Source organism: Rhopilema esculentum, chromosome 11, assembly GCF_057945365.1.
Source record: "Rhopilema esculentum isolate cy_ngs chromosome 11, ASM5794536v1, whole genome shotgun sequence".
Classification (NCBI taxonomy): domain Eukaryota; kingdom Metazoa; phylum Cnidaria; class Scyphozoa; order Rhizostomeae; family Rhizostomatidae; genus Rhopilema; species Rhopilema esculentum.
In genome coordinates this window covers 8,069,862-8,092,881 of record NC_142825.1, presented here as the reverse complement: position 1 = coordinate 8,092,881, position 23,020 = coordinate 8,069,862, and the positions used below count along the sequence as shown (strand labels likewise).

The window sequence follows — 23,020 nt, the reverse complement described above, 5'->3', positions numbered from 1 at the left end:
AACAAAAACTCTCTTGGTAACTGCACTGCATGACGACGTCATATCATTGACACTGAATATTTCGGGATGACAAAATACTAGTTACTCTATAGCAGGGGCGGACTGGCTCCAAATTTAGGGCCCGGGCCAATTCGTCGTGAAAGGGCCCCGAAAATAAAAAATCAGTTTACGGGTATCTCCAAAGTTGTTCGCTACATCACCTTTTTATACTGGCGTAAGACGTTATTGGAATATTGCTATTAATTCTAACTAGTAACCACCAGGGATGTGGGATGTAGGTGTAAAAGATTTACAAGAGAGATCTACAATCGTTAGTCCAGGTCAGCATCATTTTCCCTGGAGCTTTAATTCTAACGTAGGATAAGAGATGAGAGAAAACCATGACATTGCGGGGGGGGGGGGATTATAGCTTTCTAGCTGAAGGACTTTTGAAGGGGGGCCTCAGTGATAAAAAATGGCGAATGGTATTTAGAGGGGTCAATTTTTTCGATCACCGAGGCTCTGGTACCCAGGGTAGAACTTAATGAAATAAGTTATTCAATAAATATCTAAGTTATTCAAGAAAATCTTGATATGTAATTTTCCGGGCAAAACATAATAGGGGTTGATGTTTTTCCGATCATTGGTTGAGCAGCCAGGTTAATTGATTGTCTGCACAGCAGCCAAGACGGTAACATCAGTAACATAGGCAGGGCTGGCGAAACGTTCATGAAAGTGGGGGAAGGGGCGATATGTTTAGATTTTCTAGGGGTTAAATAAAGGCCACCACCATGGTTAGAAATTCTGACCGAATTCCAGAAAAATTTCGGAAATATGACTTCACAGGGATGGCCAGAAAATGCATCTAGAATATTTGCCACATCAAGTTTGTGTAAGGAAGATTCTGGGCAACATATGTAGGCGTTCATTTACAATAATTTCCCATCCTCTAATAGTTTCCAATTACCAAAAAGCCAAGATCTTCTTCACAACATTTAGACCCTGTCTTGTCTACTGGAGATAGAAAATAAATGTTCTCAGTAAGAAACTTTCAAGAGTAACGAGTCATTCCTTCCTATGTTTAGATATCAATTAATGTCTACATTTCTATGAGCATAAAGCTTGTAATGCATCTGAATCTTCCAGTTGTATCTCTTTTCTTCTTCATCTTTGGTTTACAATTGGAAACATTTAAAACTAATTTATTTTTGCTGGCCCGTTGGGGAGCATGGATAGAAATATAGCTTTTTCTATACCTGCCTTACGAAATACTGTCAGATCAAGCTGCGCTTATAAGATCTTCAAACATAATTTTTGCAAAATATTGGGAGGGGTCATTGCCCCCTGCCTCCAGTGTCTACGGGCCTGTTCTTTTGCAAAGTTCGTCAGGGCAAATCTCGCATGGTTTTCGCCACGTCAGCAAATTTTCGAATAAAAAACTAGGACAGTCAGACCACGCCAGTGGAATTATGCCAAAATTTTTGCGAAGAATTACCACCAAAATTGGCGTATGTACCGATGTTTTATGCCTAACATTTTTGGCGAATCATTCATGTTTTATACTGGAGCAAAGTATGGATGTACTGGAGCAAATATTTTGTCAGAGCTGGGGGGTTGAGCCCTTCTGCTGTTTTGATCTATACTCCCTAATCTATTTGGTTAGCATTAAAATAATGTGCCTTCCTAGAAATTGAGTCACAATTGTCAAAATATTATGGTGGTAAGGAGACCATAACCTATGATTAAATGAAAACTGAGAGCCCGAAGAGAAAATTTATTAGATTTTGCAACTTACTAGTTAAGTATTGTACTATTGCATTAGAGACAGTGAGCCCTGGGCCCAGGATTCTCTTTGCTTACATGGGGCCCCAAATTTCGGAAAATGCTTTTTCAGCACTTAAATGCCGCAAAGTGATCTTTTTATTTATTCTGTATCCACTAATCTTGAGAGAGTCTCGGTGTTATGGCAACAGAAGAGGGCCCCTACCAAACAATACGAGTTTTCATTGAATAGCAAAATTAAGAAAAAATCGTAATAATTTTGGGAGGGCCCACCGGGCGATCGCCCGGTAGCCCGACCGGCCAGTCCGCCCCTGCTCTATAGTCCATAAAAACTCTCATTCGGTTTAAAATCGCAGTGACTTAGTTACTTTATTCCTCTCAGTTTTTAAAGGCATTGAGTCATGATAAAATGGATTGGGTATACCCTAAGTGCCAAAATCCGCTGAGTCATGATTTTCATGAATGACATGCTATTGGTGGAACTGGTCACATGAACTCACCTCGTACTGACTGACAAAACAATTTCCATCAATAGCAAGTTGTCAACAACGGATGCAAGTATAACATGAAACAGCATCGATCACGCGGAAACCAAATGACCCTTTATAGAGAAGGCCTATTTACCATAACTTAATGCCTTTAAACTCAAGTAGAATTTAAAGAAGCCATCTGCTTCCAATTTTGTCACCACCAGGGAGGGAAAACGTCCCTTTTCCTATTCGAAATGTTGAAATAACTGAAACTGTAGTATCCTTTGTTTCCCTTCTTCTCTGTCCTTCGAAGCTTCCCTTTGCAAGCAAGTGCATCTACTGTTACAAAATTAGATTTTGGTCAATTAGACGGATAGTGAAGTATTTACTAGACTTGTCCAAGCCTCACTCCTTGGGACCATTCTCTGTTGGTGATTCCTTGTGGGACCTTTGTGGACGTCCCTCCGTAGGAGTGTAGGAGCGAGTTCGTGGTATTTACGAAATCAATTTCTGATCTGTCGCCAATTTTTACTTTTCTACAGAAAACTGCCTTCTCAGGTGAGTTAAAACTCTTGCCAACTAAAATGAATGATTAATGTCTATTCAAAACATAATACCGTGACATTTGACACTTTTGCTGGTTAAAAGTTATCTTGAGAGTGAATAAATAAGATGCTATTGATGGAAATTGCGAAGTCCGGTACCCAGGGTAGGCTCTTTGCCATGAAAGGAGAATATTCGTTGGAGAATATTCAGTGGAGAATATTCGCTGGAGAAATTACTCATCGTCAACAGGTTATACGGTTATATCATTTTTAGATCGTCTCTAGTGTGAGGATTATCGAACCTTGATGGCTAATTTCTAGGCAGTAGCGCAACAGGAGTTAAAACTATTATTAACAAACAGAGATGTAAAGAGTTACTCTTTGCTGATTATAAAACATTGTACATGAAAAATAGCAAAACCACCTCTAAAAGTGTATCTTAGAGAATCTTCGAACAAAACTGCTTTAAACCGCTAGTATATCTTTCATGTAATGAAATTTTTGTACCAACAGTATAAGAACCTTTCTGACAATAATTTTTTTATTTGAGACTTGAAACTTGGAAGTAAAACGCGATTTTATCGTAGAAAGCAATTCAAGCTTTACCTGGAGATCTGTGCTTTTAATGAATAAGACTTCAAAAGTTTCTTATAACTAAACCATAGTTAGAAAAAGCTGTACAGCCGAACAAGTTAATAGTTTGGCATTTGACCAATGCGTAGGGTGGCTACAAAAAATAGTGTAGCATGTTATCCTTAGCTATTTGTGCAAAGCTATTTGTTAACCCGAAGGTAACATTATGTAGAGTCACATACCTGAAACCTGAAAAAAGAAGCCGAAGACCAAGAATAATCCAAGGGCAGATATATTCCACATGTTGCTTCGCTGTGTAGAACTTTGGCCTTTCGAGAAGAAGAAAGCCATGCACAGTTCTTGCCGTGACAGTTCAGGCAGAAGCAGTCAAGAACAGAAATTGGTTAACACCCTTGAAGTTTGGTTCAAAAGCCTTGTTACTTGAGCATGCAGGAACAATGCTGCAGAATCAGGGAAAATAATAGAGAAATTTGCAAGTTAATTCTAATAAACAAATCAGCTGTGCCGGCTTTGTCCATGTCCGATTGTCCTTGCTCACCAAGGGAAAACTTGGAAGCGAATAAGATTTTACTGCATTCCTGAGTTTATCACGTGCTTTTGGTGGAAATAGGGTTCGTCATGATTTTCCTTGGCACAATCAGGTAGCGGTAAACCATTTAAAATCCATTCAATTCTATTCTCAAAAGAACAAACAAATATCACGGACTTACATGCAAGACATTCTTACGAAAAATGGTTTAGGAGACATCTTAACATCTAGCCTGAATTGTCAATCATTTTTGAGCAAGCAAGCGTACATATTGTATTTTCAAAAAGGTCTTAAACTACAAAAGTATCATACGTTAAGGCAAAGTTACCCACCAAAATCTTTAGTAAATTCGGACATTCGGTGGTTTGGGTTTCTGAACGAAAGTGTTGGTCCCTTGACTTAGATGGATGTATTCAATTGCTTTGGACCGGGATTGTCGTGCTTATTTCGTACGCTGTTTCCACGCTGTTCTCTTCTCCAGTCCCTCCCCCGTCCCTCCCCCGTCCCTCCCCCCTTCGATATCAAGTGTAGTGTGCTTCTCCAAATCCTTGTAAATTGTATTGTATTAGGTTAGGGCCTATTTACAACAGAGGACTCATTTCAAAGTTCCTTTTTTTCGTTTAGTATTGACGCAGCTCTTAATTCAGTCATGTTTTCTCTTCCCTTGAATATCTTCCCTTGGTGGGAAAAGTGAACTTTTCTTTTCCATTCTCTGCCCAGAACTCTAAGCTGCTTGTGCTTGAGTTAATTAAGCTATGTCAATCAAAGATCAGGTTTTTTGATGCACCAACGGCCCAACGTTGCTTCCTGTGATGAGGGAATGTAGGCCTTGTCTTCTTAGGGAGCTATTGATGGAATGCATTTGTTGATGTTTTGCTTCCGAGTAAGAAATTAATTGTGGGGTAAAAGAAGATGAAATACACTGTCTCGTCACATGGGAAGTAAATGAAACTGGAAGAAGGCGTTCGCCAAATTATCACCGTATGATAATACTATCAATATTTTGATAAAAATCAAATTCTTCCATTTTCTATAAAACGAATGAATTTGAAATGGAAACATATACATATCTTTTGTATTTAATTTTAGAAAACAGTTATTTAGCAAAATGACAAAAAATTCCTTTTTAAAAGTTCTATTCATTCCTGTGATGTATTTTTATCATAAGCAGAGTATTCTGTTGTCATATTAAATTTTAGTTATTTCTATCACTAGCTGAACTAAACAATAAACATTATTGAAAAAAATCTGCAAGCCTTGGCAAAGGCAAACAAAGGCTCCCTGGAAAATGCTATTGTAAGTCCTTTAAACGATAAAACCAAGGTTTTAGAAGAAAGTTTATAGTAAGCGCAGCCAAAGATTTAATTAGCATGTTCATAGCCTTTGTTTTATCCGATGTCATCCCAAAGTAGTTATGTAACGTATTCAGAAGACAAAACTAACTTTAAATTCAACTGTCCTGCACTTTTTAGGGGTATTTCATAGTGTTTTCAGGTTTTGTAGTGAAAATTCAATAATTCTATAAATAGACTTGCATGATGTCACCAATTTGAAACGTTATTGGCTAAGAATTGACCAGTGAAAGTGACCAGTAAACATAATCTTTATAATCGATTCGTGCAATACATAAGCTACGATCATTAGCTGAGACAAAATGGCATTTGGGAGATAATGCTATTTCAGAATGCGATTTTCACAACAGCCCCCCCCCCCTTGAAGAAGGTTAGGCCCCCCATCAGAAAGTAAACTAAAGCCCTGTTTACACTACAACTTTTAAGCTGAGTTAACGCTAACCTGGGTTGAACCCAGGTTGAATCCACTTTCATTTACACTGCATTGACCACAAAGTATAGTGTAAACGCAAAGTTAGGTTGAACCAAGGTTAGTTTCCCCACGCATGCGCTTCCTTGTGAATTACGACCATTGGCACCTTTCAACATTATATTCACCTTCCCCCTGCAGTCTTCTTGCAATCTTAGCGAATAAAGACCATTATCTTGTACAAGAATCTTGTTTCTTGATCCCTGCGTCCGCCGATATCTCGATTAATGTTATGACTCCGTTGTCACCCCACAGTGAACCTCTCTCGGTCTTTATTCACTCATTTTCAAAACTTGTTGCTTCGAATTGAAAGACCTCACCCTCGAGCGTTCCAAGATAACTTTTGTTTTGACAATTACTTTGCGTGTAGGCGCCTTTTGATGCATGGCTCGAAAAGCGCATGCGCGGGTCAGATAATTAATCTGGGTTCCATTAACCCAGGTTGTCGTTTACAATGCATTTCGAAGTTCTTATTCTGGGGTCAACCTAGGTTCAACCCACCACTAGAGTAGGGTTGGCTCAATCTAGGTTCAACCCAGGTTAGCTGCGTTTACACTGCAAAGTTTCTAACCCAGGTTAAACGCAGACTAAAAGTTGTAGTGTAAACAAGGCTTAAAGGCTCAGGCACCGCGGAGCAGGAGGGGGGCTGGGGGGCTCTAGCACCCCACTTTTTACAAAAAATGCCAAATATTAAGTATCAAACTACCAGAAAAGCCTCTTTTTACACGGTTGTAGCTCCCCCACTTTTTTTAGACCCCCCACTTTTCTCAACGCTCCGCGGTGCCTGAGGCTCTTGTACAACCGGCATGCTTAGCGGCAGTTGTCTTGAGAGAAATTGATCGTTTTTTGCAGGACGGTGTTAGGGCAGGTTTGGAATTATAATTGGAAACATGCCGGTTGCGCAAGAGCCCTGTATGAAAAGATTTTCATGTGCTTATTATAATCAGAAATTTGTAAAATCATTCAAATTTCTTTGCAGTAAATCCTATTGAATTAAAAGAATTCCAGTAATCCATGCTCTTGGTGTCTTCTAAGGGGTCAAAGTAAACTTTTTACTGTTAAAGTAACCTTTTTGAAATTTTGAAATTTACCTTTTTGAAATAAATTAATCTTAGGTAATTTTATTGGGGGAAAGGTGTATGCATGTGTGTCTTAGAGATGTTTGTTTAAATAGTCAACATTTTAGCGAGGACGCCTAAAGTAGATACTGAATTGCTAATGTAACATTTGCACCATCAGCAGTACCTTAGCTAAAAGGCCAATGTTGACAGGTTTATAGCAATACTGCACAATACAATGATTTCAGGGCCTTACAAACTAATAGAGTGAGGGACTCTTTAAAACATTGAGAGATCATAAATCTCAGTCTTCTGCCACCATGTGAAGAAAACACAAAGCTTTAAATTATGCATGCAAACTAAATCACTATGATTTTCAAGGTGGTTTGATGCTTCAGTTGGGCTTCCTAGTAGATAGATCATGGTCGGGGTGAATGGGGATTCTATTATCAGAGTGAAAAAGAGCTTTACGCTTAGAAAGTCGCGTTCAGTGACTCAGAAGGCGATCTTGAGGAACTTTGAAACGATTAAATTACTTTTAGATGACCCGGTTGTTTTTTTATAGTGTCGTTTATTAGTTAGTAATTAATAGCGCTGCGTAGTTCCTTCGGACGACAATTCAAAAATTAGTCTCAAAAAAGATGTATTAAGTTTTTTAGATGTCTATCTAAGAATAAAAATTTTAAGATTACGCAATTTTCTCTTGAAAATGAGGCTTTTGGCCCCAATTAACAGACCGACATTCAATTTCAAGCATTTGTGTACAATAAATATGCTTAATTAACTTTAAGACTTTAACTTATTTCCATTCAAACTGTTTTTTCACTGATTACTTTCATATACGTAGAAACGAGACTTCAAACACGAAAAAGAGGCCGATGGCCTCCCAAAATCCCCATATAACATTGATTTTCGAAATCAGCACCCTCGAATTGACCAAAAGCCCTTGGTCTCATAAATTTCGTTCTCGAGCGACCATTCCCCTATTCTCCGCCTGGCCTATCTAAGTTAAATCTACTACTGACGCTATTTATGGTGAATTAGGCATACCCTGGGTACCAGAGCCGCAAAAATTTAACGGTAGCAAAAAATAATGAGAGCTGCGGAGTCGAAGGGGAGAGACAAGACCTGACTTATTTTTTCGAGGAAATCTCTTTCTGATGAACTTTTAAGCTAGCCAAAGATTCTATATGCCGGTCTCGTACCACTTAACGCAAAATTTAATCTACATAACAGACACGAGGAGGCATTTTTTCAACTGTAAATGGGCAGTAAACTTTGACCGGAGTATTCTCCGCCATTACAGTCCATTCTATTTTCAAGCCCCACCCGACACCCGATTAGCGATTGTGATTGTGGTGATTACCCAATTAGCGATTGTGATCAGTGGTGAATCCGCATGTTCCACGCGGGATAGAGGTTTGCAATTGATGGAACCAGAGCCGCTTTTCTTCTTCCCTCTTCTCTCTCGTTTGCCTCCGCAGCTCTCATTATTTGTTGCTGCCGTTAAATTTTTCGGCTCTGTACCCAGGGTTAATTAGGCAAAATTTACAATCACTGCAACAGGCGCATAAAGATATCTTAAAATTCTTGCTCAGGCTTGAACTTCTTGATTTGGAACCAGATAGGTATGTTTGCAAAACATTTGAAGCGCTCCTTATCGTTGAAAACAAGAGCACCGCAAACTTGGTATCGCCCAAGAATTTAAAAACCAGATATGAAATCAAGCACAACGATAACACTGCTGTGGTAAAAGCCAATAGGTAGGGAATTTCCTCAGACAATCTGAATATCAGCCAAACCAAAAATGTTTTTATCGAATCTGACTAAAAAGACCACGCAGATTCCAAACTCAAGATATAACTTTTGAAATTTTGATCGGAAGTTGTAGATTTTGATGACGTCATTAGGCAACAAAAACCGACACATTTAACTGTTTAACAGTTTTGTTGTAGCAGTAAGAGCATAAAGAAATACATATTTACAATCAGCATTCAGTGACAATTCGAATGATATATAACATAACTAAATTTGCACGCATCAGTAATTTGAGTGATGACGTCATCATCTCATTGAACTGTCGCTAAAGGTTAGTATCTTTAGCCTGAAACCCATTTTCAAGACTCTTTACAAAATTAATCCTCAAATTCATAAAGTGCACGAAATAATTTGGTTCATCAACTTGCGTATGCACTAGTAATTTGAGTGATGACGTCATCATGTTCTTTCTAATTCTACTGTAGAATTCTTAAGAAGATTTGGATTGTTCCTAATTGCAAAACTTGCACATAAGTTTAAATTAAAACTACGTTGAGAACTATAGTTACCTAGTAAAGAAGTGATTTCAGTCAAGTCTTGCAAAAATAAATTTAAGTATAAAAGGATTTTTTATTTTCAGGGTCACCTGTCAGCGTCTTCGTTGCAACTCTCTGATGCACTTTCTGCAGACTCTCCGAAAAATATAAAGTCAAGTTCAGCGCTTGAAAATATAATATCTTCTTTGTTTTCCGCTTTTTAGCCGGTATTCGCATCATTTCATTCAATTCATTTTACTTTCAATTATTTAGGCAAAGTATATTTAAGCATATGGTAGCCCAATCTGCAATGCTGGTTTACAAAGGGCCATGCATCTAAACTAAGTTGTTGCAGCAGTGTTGTTGTAATTGGGTTAGAGGTCATCTTGGCCTAGATACCTTTTAATAAAAAAGTTATTGCTGGAGCACCAACACAAAAATAAAGTGAAAGCATTGAGAAGTCAGAGAGTTGGTTTTCCCAGGAGCTATCAACACTTGAATATTGTTGTATTCTATCTACTGTGGTGTAAACAACATCGCTTCACAAACATCCACTATCTCTTATAGGTTTTTTTAACTTATCAACGCAAATAACGTATTATTAACTAAGAATAACTTAATGTTGTTATACAAACTTAATGTTGTTATACAGAGTAACGTTTCGGTGAAGAGTACCAAAATGATGACGTCACAAAAATCAGCTTTTAAGTGTTTTTCAATTTTCACCATATATCCCAAAGAGCATTATGAAATAATTCTAAATGTGCAAAATCAGTTAAATTTGTTGCAAATTGGCTGAGATGTGGCCACATAGGCATAGGCTCTTTTCCCGTCAAACCTTTGTAATTTGTTCTTGGTTCATAACTTTATGAACCAGGCCAGAATAACAGCAATCCATTGATGAAATCTTTGATTGGCTATATCTCGCCCAATTTTGAACATATCTACCTGATGGGTGGCTTGGAACAACCAGCAGCAAGTGGGGCTTTCATCGAAGATTTTCACTGATCTCCCTTGCCAACGACGAGGGGAACCACTGGCTTTTTGCAGTCCTTCAGTGCTTTTGTAAGTTGCTCATACATGCCTGCCCCTTGGTTGGCTGACTTAAGTCTTTCAATGTCAATCCAAACTTTGAAGCCAGCTTTCGGCGCCTCGTTTTTCACCAAACGTGGATCGGAAAATTCATTACCGACCGACCCAGTGATCTGCTTAGCTTTTTCAGCAATTTGTGAATTTGTCCAATTGTATGACAGAAATATGTCTGCTTCACCTTCAGCAAGCTGAACATCATCCCCTGAACTAGTTATGTCGGAAATCTTACCAAAAATGTGCTTTCATGGCCTGCAGCAATTCAGTTAGTTTGTCATTCTCGACAGTCCTATCTTTTAAGTGGATGTACAGCTCTCCAGCGATCAACATGCCAACAACAGACAAAGTCCAATCAAATGACCCATCCCCAACTACAAGTGGCACAATCGGCGTGCCGAGGGTAGTTTTAGGACATTGGAATTCTATCCAGCATTGATTGTTGCCCACATACTGGTCACTGATGCATGCCACAAAGACCTTCGCCTTTTTCATCATAATGGCAGTCTTTTTTAACTCCTCGCCGGTGTTTGCTTTTCTTTCTCCAATCTTCAATCCTTTTTCCCAAAAATGTGGCATAATGTTACGTGGATCGCAAAGCTTGTCTAGCACTGGCATGTACCGCACACGCGCCTCCGTAGTTTCATTGTTCTTTATAGCTGTGGGGCTGTCTGTGACAGAATATGAGAAATATACATCAATGTCGTCATCAGATGCACCGTTTTCTGCTGAATCAGGGCCGTCAAGAATATCAAACACATTTGGTCCAATTTTTAGGTCTTCTAGTTAAAGCACACTAAATGTGTATTCGTACCCGGCATAAGTAATCCATTGACCATCTTCCTCTCTTTTTGTGCGACACCCATCAAATAATATTGTGCCATCAAGGTCCTGCCGGATATTCGTTTTTTGCCTTGATGCCATTTCAGACCTCCGTTTGTTCCACCAAGAGGGCCACCAACATACTCGCCTTGTGGGAAAGGCAACGCTACCGATTGATATCTCGTTCTTATTCGGTGACTTATCTAAAGCGAGGTTGCAATAGTCGACAATACGACCAGTTGGATCTGGATCGTCCCAGGCGATTTCGTAGCTCATTTGGCATAAACTTGCAAATGGCGGCTTGGAAATACTTTGATGGAGTCAGTGATCACATTGCTAGTACTTTGTTACCTACGTGTGGAAACACCTTTTCGATACATGCTTCGTTAAAGTGTTCTCCTTAACAGGTTTTGCTTAATTGATTATCAACTTCTGGCACAGCCTCTCTCTCATCCTTTGCCTCACTCACCTTTATGAAAACCGTGTTTGTATTTGCTGGGGTGTGATCGTCTTCACAATGCCTTATAAGTTCGTCTGCATCCTTAAAGCTCTTCAAGTCGCATTTTGGGCATTGAAGGGATGGAATCGAAACTTGGTTTGCAAGGGGAGTCTGGTCGTGAACGATTTTGGCATGTTCTATAAGATGCTTGCCATCTCTAAATCCAAACAAATTACAATAAGGACAAGAAAGGCTTTGGACATGATGCTCTTTTTCAAGATGAGAAAGAATATCTGCAGACCTTCGAGATTTGTATTCACAGCGTGGACATCTCAGGCTTTCCGCTGATTGCATCCCATTTTCTATAAATAAAAGTTAGAAACTTTTGAAATGATACATCTTCCAAATGAAAAATATTAGCAACACATAAAAGACGTTTTTGTTATAAGGCACTTTTTTGAATTTAACTTTAAGTCCCAAGATTGGATTGAGACAATATAAGAAAAGGGTCCTATATTTTTCGGATATTTGAGTTCAAAAAGGACCTTTCAAACTGAAATCCGTTACCATTTTTTCATACTTCAGTTTTGCAAGACCTGAAACATCTTGGTCTGACTTTCAGCAAAGATACTGGAATAGTCACTATTCCAGTATATTTGCTTTCAATGAGGCTCAAGAACTAACACAAGACAGAGAGGAGTGTAAAGGGCTGCTTAGAAACGTGAAGAGTGTCGAGTCACAACAGTGTTGTAGTCCACAACAAAGACAGAGAGAGAAATGTGAACAAAAAGTTGTTTCTACTAGAATAGCACAATAAAATATCGTTATTCCTATGTAAGAAAACATAAGCTAGTCCCCGGCGTGTCCCTCTCATTTAGTGGTGTACACGAGCTTTAGATTTCATAATCATATTGATGGCCAAATTATATGCACACATTTTATTGTAAGTATAAAATGCTGTGATATTGTCAGCAAAGAGAAATCTTGGTCTAGGTTGGTTGTAGAAAACACCCTATTTCAGTGGTATTTTCCAGATTCCAAAAGGTACCTTTTTTAAAGGTTTCCCTGTTCAAGGTTTGAGCAAAAACTATCCCTTTCTCAGTTGTTTTCCGGTCGCATATTACGATTCAATTCACCTTGCCAACTGTGCAAAGGCTTTCCTTAACCAGGATCTTGTAACAATCTATAAGATTCTATAGGAAGATTTTCTCAATTTTATCTTTTCATTTACTGCGAGGAAGTCGTCGTTAGATCAACGTTGATACTACGAGACTTCTAGTAAACCTCGAGACTCCCGGTTATCCCGCGAGATAGAAAGTAATTTTATGAACCGTTGAAAGAAAGAAAACAAGTAAAATCGAGACAAGGCATGACCACTGATCTGATCAGTGGTCATGACTTATTGTCTTGGTTGCATTTTACCATGTCCGTTATAAATATACAATTATTATATCTCTATGACGATTAAACAGTCATAACAATAAGAACTGCTGGCAGTTCTTATTATTAAAATTGAAAGTAGTTAAACCACAAGATGCATGTGTTCAAAATATCGGCGGCTCATGGCACGAGGATCTGTATATCCCCGCCGGCCGTTGGTTTCACTTATGTGTCGGGGCAGAGTGAAAAATTCACAACGACATTAAAAACCTTGTTTGATTTTAATCATGTAAACTGAAAAAACAAATAAATACACCAAATTATGCAAATTGATGTTATTCTGGCGCAACTTGGCTGATATATGGCCAGTGAAAGACCTAAAGATTGTTAATGAATTACAATTTTTTTAGTCTGGTCTATGACTTTTGAAACCAAGACGAAACAAAAAAGGATTTGACGGGGGAGAGCCTCTGCTTATGTGGCAATATCTCTGCCAATTTCTCACCAACCGATTTGCATATTTGGAGATATTTCATGCTTTTCTTACAGAATTTATGGTCAAAATTCAACGACAGGCTTGAATGATGTTTCCACTAACATTTTTTCAATCAACTGTATCACTTTACCAAAAAATCTCTCTCATAATTATCATCGTAAAGCCTTCTGTAAAAACATACTTTCTACTGTAAATGGTGTTCTTTGAAGTGCAGTGCACATGTTCATGATATGCACAGGGGCGTAACTACCCCCTTTTGCATTAGGGAGAGGGGGTGTAAACGTTTTTGCCCGACATTTTGGGATTTGCCCAAAGAAAATCTTTTAAGCAGAATTCACGGTAATCGGACGGATTCTATATAGAAATGTACCTGTAATTCTTCGGGATTTCAAATTGGCTCCCATGTAATACTAGCCTGAGGTCCAGAACCTTAGCAGCAGGTTCTTTCAAAGTATTACTTTAATTTGATGTAAAGATACACCGTTGCATGCTGTTTAATTTATCCGAAGCTGTGACCAGGCATGAATACGAGCAAAAATGAATATATAACGTTAATTGAACAAAACCAGGCCTAATACAACGGCTAACATATTCGAGCGTAAAGCAGCGTGGTAAGCGAGTTATTAAAGAGTTCATTGTCCAATAAGATTCAACATAACGTAACACGTGACTACAGCAAGCATAAGATAATAATAATCAAATATTCTAATACTCCCACTTGATGATTATAATCTATGAATATTAATGTCCAGATACGTAGCAAACATTAAGTAAATTACGAAATTTTTGAAAAGATACTTTAGGCAGTCCTTTAGTCATAATGTCAGCTACAATTTTGTTGGTTGGACAATACGTCACTGAAATATCCTTTGACTCAATCTTTTCCCGGATGAAATGGTATGTAACATCAATGTGCTTCGTTCTGCTGTTTTTCTTTCATTTAGGGGACAATTCTTGACAATATGTCCGAATTCCTGGCATTTGAAACATCCAGGCCCTTTTAAGTCTTCGTGTCGGCCATGTTGATTTCGTTGTTGTTGTCGTGGTTCACGTGGTCCTCCTCTTCGCGAGTGAGAATCACCTCGAAATATAGCACCATTTCCACGAGAATATCTTTCACGGTTGGAAAGAAACAAAGCATCGTTCCCAGAATTATTTTGCTTCTCATTCTTATCCTTACGCTTCATGAATTCCTCAATAAGCGATCCTTTGATACTGTCCCAGTCGAGATCCTCAATATTTCTTGCGTTAAGGCTTGAGATAAAATTTTCGTATGAATCTGGAAGGCTTCCGAGGACAACAGTGGCAAATTTTCTTGGTGAAATGTCCTCCTTTAATTCTCGTAATTGCTCAGCCAAGGACGTCATGTACGTAACATGTTCCATTAAATCTTCGCCTTCTTTCATACTTGCGGCATAAAATTTCCGATTTAGACGAACGACCTACGCGACTGAAAAAAATTCAAATTGCTGCTGTAAAGTGTTCCATGCAATGCTCGGGCATGTTGTGGACATAATATGTACCTGCAGATTTTTTAGAAACACTTAAAGCAATCAAGGAATATGCCTTGTCCGATCGAAGTCGAAAAGCATTCCTTACGGCAACAGATTCATCACTTCCTGGGATTTCCTCTGTGCCCAGGGCAAAACCCCATAATCCACGTTCCATCAACACAAGTTTCATGTTTTATTTCCAGCTTTGAAAGTTTGTACCGTCAAGAGATTCAATTTTCATAATTTCGGCCATCTTTCCTTGATTCTTGACACGACCACGTTCCTTCTCGACAAAATATTCCAAAGTTTACGCCAAAGTGATCCAGTCAATCGATTTTCAAGAAATGGGACATATTTCTTCTACAAAAGGTGAGCTATCTGATGGATGGTATATTGATAGTGCTGCATCCAAACATATGACATATGAGAAAGGCATTTTACTTGATTTTGTTGGATATAAGAAACCAATGGAAATACATCTTGGCGATGACACAGTTATTTTTGCATAATTCAGCAGTGCTAGTATTACATAACACTCTATATGTTTCAGAATTGGCTAAGAATTTGATTTCAGTGCCTGCAATGGCATAGATGGGTGCCACAGTTACATTTGACAAGGATAAATGTACTGTGTCGAAAGATGGCCTGAAGCTCACTTTAGGCTATATTATTGATAGAAAGCTCTATCGTGTGAATTCTCCAGAATTTGCGAGTCTTACAGATGTGCCCAATAAAGGAACAATGAGAAGATGGCACTGCAGATATGGACAGTTGAACCATGTATACTTGAATCAATTGATAAATAAACAGCTTGTAGAAGGACTTGAACATTCTGATACAATGTTTGATGGTCAGTGTGAAGCATGTGCATTAGGAAAAATGTCAAGAATTCCTTTTCCAAAGAAGAGTGCACATAGAGCAACAGAACTATTGGAAACAATTCACAGTGATGTCTGTGGACCAATGAATGTCGAATCACTTGGGGGAAGCAGATACATTTTAACATTCGTTGATGACTGCTCCAGATATGCATTTGTATATTTCATCAAATCAAAATATGAAGTATTAACCAAGTTCAAAGAATCTGTGACTTTAGTTGCAAATCAGACAGGATGTAAAGTGAAAGCACTTAGGACTGACAATGGAGGTGAATATACTTCAAAGGCCTTTACTGAATTTTGCAAGGAGAGAGGAATAATTCACGAGCTGACAAATCCATACTGTCCAGAACAAAATGGTGTTGCAGAAAGACTGAACCGCACTATTATTGAAGCTGCACGTTCAATGCTATCTCATGCTAAATTACCACAACAATATTGGGCAGAAGGAGTGAGTACAGCAGTGTACCTCCACAACAGAAGTCCAACTGCAGCTTTGAAGGAGACAACGCCTTACGAATGTTGGTTCAAAAAGAAACCAGATGTCTCAAATCTAAGAGTCTTTGGCTGCTTAACTTTTGTGCATATTCCTGAAAGTCAGCGACGTAAACTTGATCAGAAGGCTCTACAGGCAATTTTTGTCGGATACCCAGAAGGACCGAAAGGCTACAAACTAATTGATTTGAACTCTAAGCGTTTTATGAGGAGCCGAAATGTATTATTTTTTGAAGATAAATTCCATGACTTCAATGAATCAAAACAAGACAAAGAAATTGTTTTTTATGAATTCAACAATGTTGAAGATGATGATGAAGTCGCAGATGATACTCCTGAACCTACTACTGAAGAACTTGCAAGAAATGCACAACCAGTGGGAGCAACGTATGAGGAACATTTTATGGAGCAAGTTAGGAATCTTCCAACTCTGCACCGGTCATTTACAGTGAGTTAATGGAAAACCACGTTTTTACCAGTTACCCAGCTACCATGTTGTTTTTTAGCTAATTTTCCCTCGATTTCTGGGAAAATGCTGGGACAAGGTTTTGCGCTCGGTTACACAGCCGACTATTTGGAGGCTATTTAAATACAAGCTGTTTTTTATTTGAAAATCTGATATTTCTGTTTAATCGCATGCAAAATCGTCAAAATTTGGAATATGAGACTGGGATTGGGAGCAAGTTCTCTTCTGGGTTGGCAAGCATTGGTTGAGGCAAATCAAAACCTCTGCAGTCACATGTGATCACAAATTAGCCCTTAAAATGTCAACAACATTAATGCATTGCAAAAGCAGTTCTGAATAAGGCACATAAACTTAGCTCAACATTCAAAATAATAATAACACATAAAGATTTGAAGACGAAATCACTCTAAAAAGAGCGCAATTACCCATTACTATGAGTAACTATCATGTAGTTACAATTCACTTCCAGCTTTCTATTAATGAGTCTGCTTGCAGTGAAAATTTATTTTAGCAATTCTCCTCATCCATGTTGCTACCACCTATAGCATGGAGTCCACAAGAGTTTTTAAATCCCTAGAGTGTCAGCTTTATCGTTTATAAATCATTAAGCATCCCTAGAAAAGTCCTCATTTTTTGAGATGGAATCTTTAAACAGGGTTTCACTAATTTCTTCAAAATTATATTTTACAGCACCTCGGCCTCAGCTTGTTCTTGATCTGTTCTTTACTTTCGAACAATTGGGGCAGTTATGAGCAGAAGCCTTCAGTTCTTATAAAATTGTTCTTATAAAAAAGATTGTACTAAGTTTTGAACCTACTATGATTTACTCCTTGCTGATTAATGATTTCTTCAAACTGAAAATTTATTTACTTTTAGATTTGTCGCTTGGGTGGGGTCACTCTGATAGCCCTGATGATTCCAAACTTGTAATGTAAGAATAGTAGCCTATTTCTATCTCTAACATCGTAAGTAATTCCTATCTTCAGTATATTGTAAATGAATTTCTTGATGCTGAAAAATATTTGAGTTTTCAGTTTGACAAATTCCCTCTGGTTTTTCACAACAAAAGATTTTGTCGGACGAAAGTCTTTGACACAAGCAGGAAAACAGGAAACCGATTTGAGTATAGTTGTGATTCAAGACCTTCTTTCTGTTCGGATGTGACTTATATTTACCTATGTATAAACATGAACGTTTACCATTATGAAACATTATCCTTTCAGTGGTGCCTAGTTCTCTCACCGCGCACCACGTTTTTAGTTAGTTCGATTGGCAAGATGGCGGATGTTGTTATGTTAACATTTGTTAGTGTTGAATGCGTTATGTTACCAATAATCCAATGAGTTTTCTCTTAGTTTTACCTCCGTCATGAGTACAGATTTAACACTTTCTCAACGAACAGCATAAATGACTTTGGCTGCCTACCCTACAAAATGGAGACTGTCGAAGTTCAGGGGGGAGGGGGCTGTCACACCCACAGTCTAACTAAATCAAGTTCAGTCAATTATTGTATTTTCGTGTAAATTTAGCTTTCATAAACGAAGCTGAACAGAAAAATATATAATTTTAGTTAGCGCAGCCAGATGAAGGCACATTTTCAACTTACACTCTTTGGTTAGAGGACCAGTACTATCAACATCTTTGAATTCAAAAGGAATATGTAAACGACAATAAACTGGATTTCAATTGAAAAATCACTGTTTTCTAAAGCTTACTTGTAAATGTATTGGTAGTTCCAAGGTTACTTGTAAATGTATTGGTAATTCCAAGCTCTGACGTGATTGGCTGCTGGTCAATCATTTCAAATTCTAAACAAGAAATATTAACAAATTATTCAATAACCACTAACAAACTAAAAGAGAATTAATCATTTACTAATTAAAATGCTGAGCTGCAAACGCCAGCTATTTTCTTAGGAATTTAGCTGATAATACTGCAAACAAAAGGGCCAGCAATTTGAAAATGCGTGTGCACCATTTGAATATGGCCTGAAAGATAATTGTGAGGTACATATAAGGCAAACTTGCCACTGGCCTGGGTTAAAACAAAACCGGGTTAAAAGTTATTCGTTTTTAAAGTGAGTCAATGGAAACGGCAATTTTCTTCGACCCGTTTTTGATCTGTTTTTGATTGTTCCCACTATGCCGGGTTAAAATTTATTCGGGGTGAAGTATTCGAAACATACGCAGAGTTGTAAGAGAAAACAGTACTTGCATCAATAATCCTTCAATTTCCATCGTTGTAGGCCAATGGAAGCAACATCGAAAGCGAGAATTTTATTTTTTATTTTTGGGTCCATCTCAATTCTTAAACGTTACTGTTGTTGCAAGTGGGTCAGAATTTTTCCGGGTTACAGCGTTTCCATTAGCCCGCAGGTGGGTCAAAAGATACCCCGGTAAAAACTGACCCACTCTGACACCCGTTTTCAAACTTATCCGTTTTTCAAGTGGGTTAGTGGGTTAGTGGGAACGCGACACAGAAACGGATAATTTTTAACCCGTTTTTGTTTAACCCGGGCTAGTGGAAAGGCTGCATAACACTTTTGTTTTGATAGATCATTTTACAGCTCGAGAGTGAGCCCTTATCTGGCTAGGCCATCTGTCAATCAATACTAACCAATCAATAGGCCTGTGAGTGGTACCACGCTCACTGATTGGCCAATAGTCGATTGACAGATGGCTAAAGTCATTTTAGTATCTGCCGATTGCCTTTAATTGAAAATCGTTTGAAATCACAACATCTTTTAAAACTTATCGAAGAAAGAAAAAATGAACAGTCATTGTGAAAAATTTTATGGTTGGTCACTCTCTTCTAACTGCAAACTTTTAACAATGTCTAAAAAATATGTAAATGGTTAAACAAAAAACGTACCTTCTGGGTTAACTTGACTGAAAAAGATAGAATAATAGTTAACTTTTCAATAATGACAAGACATAGAGCAACAATTATGAAATAAATTATGAAAAACCTATACCATTTACAACAGACTATTGCCACGTATACATTTTCAGACCAAAGATCAATTAAAAGAACGATTTTGATTAAACAAATTTCTAGGAGAGAGAAAAACAAATGTTTATTGTTAATAGCACAGAAGCAAGGTTTTTCCCTTATCATCTACAACTGCATTAATGTTTATGTATAAGAATACCGAAAAAACATAATTATAACTTAGTAAGCAAAATCTCATAAGCAAAAGTGATTCACTGTACCTTTTTAGTCTTTCTTCGTTGAAGGTGCCAGCTGAAGCATAGCCATCTGCGATGTCACTCGCATAAACTTTCTCTCTATCTGAGTCCATATTCCTAGAATGATAAACATTGTGCGTAAACAAACGTAGGTAACAGAGCCTGGTGGCTGGTAGCACTTTTGCACAACCATTTTACTTATGATCAAAGACAGTTCACAATAATCGTATGTTCTTGTTCAGGGGTTGCAAAAATTCTACGATGCTTTGCAAAATTCTTGATAAACTAAACTAGATTTAAATAATCTGTCACTAGCAGGGTTTATTTTAACGTGGAGTGATAACCAATGTGTTTAGTGATAAATCATCAATGTGCAGCGATAAAATCAAATTTATGCATTGATAATTTTTTTAACATAGCCTATTAACATAGCCCTATTAAATTTAAGAACAAATTAAGAACAATCCAAGCCTTAGATTTTCGAAAATATTTAGAACAGTCAGCCTGAACATAAATTTACCGGTTGTTATAAAAAAAGAGCGTACATGCATATCTAAAATTATGTACAAATTGCTACTGATTGTTGGGCTTTGAAGTCGGTTTCTTCAATTTGTTTTCATGAGACTGTATGCAGAAACTAGCCTCTCGCAATCTGCAGAATGGGGCTTGCAAACAAGAATCCTGGTCAAAACGTTGTTCAAGGCATCACAATCGTGCTTGGGGGTGCAAAATACTAGCAATACCGTTCTCGGACTTCCTTTATCCATGCTGCTCTGTTTGACATCTTCGTATTGGCCAGCTGAGACTCAAAGGTCAATATCGGGTGCAACTGCATCATCGACTTTAGAAATGCCATCCCTTTCTGAATTGAATTTCACGAAGTTGGAAGAAACGGGCCTTGATGCTACATCCAGCAACAGTCTGTTTCTCTTTGAATTTCTCCAATGGAAGCAAAAATTCTTAACTTATTGCATTATTGTAACTTCTTGTTTCAGAAACAAACTGGTTCATCCGACTTTGGCGATGTTCTTTTTGCCACAGCACTTTCTCAAAGAATGCACCCTTCTCTTCATCAAAACCTTTCTTGAAAGTTTTTTCCCAGTCTCCCAAAACCGGGCTTTCATGCAGCTTTTTTATGAACACTGTGGTTTCTGGAACTACATCTACTAGGTGATGTCGTTTGCTTGAAGCTTTTACTAGAAAATCTTCAGCAGAAACAACACATCGCCAAGAAAGCAGGGAACCAGGGATTTGACCGCAAAAATCGTTCCGGATGATCTTTAACCCCTTAGGTACCAATCATTATCAGATCCCGTATGAAATTTTTATCTTTATGTCGATATAAAATCAGCATCGTGAGTAAAACTTAATGAAACTTTAAAGAAGACAATAATTTTTGCACGAATTGGGGTGAGAGTGTTGTAAAAAAAAAGGCTGTAAGTTGAATTGGTGTATACTCTGCTGGTAGAAAGGGGGTGGTCATTAAAAACAATAAAAAGACAACGCCCATGAAATAAAGTTTTGCCTTGATATGTGCAGTCATAAAAAATCCTTAGAATTAACCCTGATCACCGGTACTTCTCTCATTTCATTAACAAATGTTTTATACCACTTCAAAAGATTCGCTCTTCTCAAGATTCGCTCTTCGCCTATCAGAAATAATTTTCAATTTTGTAGAATGAATACTTAAACAACGGAAGCTGCCAAAACTGTTAGCAGGACTTTTAGTCGCTCGGTGACGTAAAAAGAATTCACCTACGTTTGTGTATACATCGGGTTGATAAATGATTTTGCCCTGACGTCATATTGCCTGTAAAAACAGAGGATGTTACTTACTAGAAGCAGAAGATGAAGACAACCAAGATAAACATCTTTCTGGAACAGAAAAGAAAACTGGTAACTTATGAGTTTAGGTGGTTCTTAAGGATAGCCGATCGATTTATGCTTGCTCCGCTGCCTAGCTTAGGTTATTTGCCTGTTGTCAATAAAAAATTACCTGTACTTTCGCTTAAAGCAGAAAATGATGACGATGACTAATAAAGCCATGAGGAACATGAAGGACAATACGACGAGTCCAATGATCCAGTACGTTGCAATGTAAGCACTGTTTCCGACACCGGTTTTAGTTGAAACGGATGCCAAAGCTGCAAAGAAAAAGTTTGGTGATGTTTACGCAAGGAAAAACAATGAATTATGTATAGTAAAGTGATGTCTTTGCATTTTTGATGAAGCAAAGAAGACACTGACAACAACATAGGCAATGGATTTTGTTTTTTCTATTTGTATTTGTTTCTACGTGTAGCTACGTGTAGCGTCAAGACACTAAGAAGCTTTGCTTATCGAGCAATGTCCACATCCCGTGATTCCTATGCCTGATATAACAGAGAACTCACAATTTTCTTCATTCCTTGTGAAAGTTGGTTATGACAGGGACTCGAACCCCAGACCTTAAGATCGGTAGTCGGCGAGCCCAGCCACTGAGCCATCCACGCACTATAGGTATTTTTAACAAAGAAAACAACAGTTCAATGCATGTAAACAGAACTTTTTATTCTAGCAATCAGAACTCTATTATTCAGGCCTTCTGTAAACAAGAAGAAACAATATAGGACATACTTGTTGCTTTCGGCTCGGTAAATGCGCCAGATACAGGTTGGTTGTTGACATAGTAGCCCACCAGTTGGAATCTAAATTTAATTCCATTTGGATAAGATTTCAAAACAGACATGGAATTTTCAACGCCTGTGAACAAAATGCCCACCCAATGGTTTTATATAAAATCCATTCACTTTTCCAAAAATTACTCCTATGGTCTCTCCCCCTTCTTCCCAAACAAATATCGATAATTCAACGAATGTAATGCAAAATACCTGAAGACATATACTCTAATTTCTCACTTCATTTTATACACAAGAACACTGTCTGTAAGGTAAAGGGGGATCACTTAATTAGACATTGAGACTTAACGCTAGTGTTCGATTTGTAATCTATCAGTGAATATAATTTGGGCTTGGTAATAGAGAGACTGCACTTAGGTACAGTAGGAGCATGATGCGTGGCATGGATATTATTGCAAAAATCCTAACTCGAACTATATCGTTAGGTTTCCAAGTCATAACACGAGCTATGTCTTTAGGCATCTAAGATTCAAATTCATTTAATCCAAAGAATTCAATACAAACCTCAAATGCTTGCCTTGATGTTT

The 23,020-nt window shown here is 37.9% G+C and overlaps 2 protein-coding genes across 6 annotated transcripts in view; both read right to left on the bottom strand.

Moving 5' to 3' along the window:
- Window positions 1-23,020, bottom strand: part of LOC135693991 (protocadherin Fat 4-like) — a 95,694-nt gene that overhangs the window by 37,402 nt on the left and 35,272 nt on the right. Inside the window, exon 1 of one of the 4 annotated variants that reach the window (XM_065212614.2) lies at window positions 3,592-3,816. The exons of the other annotated variants lie outside the window; for them this stretch is intronic. Coding sequence (XP_065068686.2) covers window positions 3,592-3,700 — 109 coding nt within the window. The 5' untranslated portion in view covers window positions 3,701-3,816. Of the gene's footprint in view, window positions 1-3,591; window positions 3,817-23,020 lie in introns of those variants that run through there. 4 annotated transcript variants of the gene reach the window in all.
- On the bottom strand, window positions 6,807-21,866 carry LOC135693982 (uncharacterized). 2 transcript variants are annotated; one of them, XM_089111632.1, is made up of 6 exons: window positions 21,812-21,866; window positions 21,652-21,690; window positions 19,840-19,932; window positions 19,499-19,515; window positions 18,343-18,435; window positions 6,807-11,781 (listed from the first exon to the last, which is right to left on the bottom strand). In XM_089111632.1, exons 3-6 carry the CDS (start codon window positions 19,926-19,928, stop codon window positions 11,381-11,383), a joined length of 600 nt encoding a protein of 199 aa, XP_088967758.1. In that variant the 5' UTR covers window positions 19,929-19,932; window positions 21,652-21,690; window positions 21,812-21,866; the 3' UTR covers window positions 6,807-11,380. The 2 variants fall into 2 exon arrangements, with proteins under 2 accessions (XP_088967758.1, XP_088967757.1); XM_089111631.1 differs by lacking the exons at window positions 21,652-21,690; window positions 21,812-21,866 and adding an exon at window positions 20,559-21,641.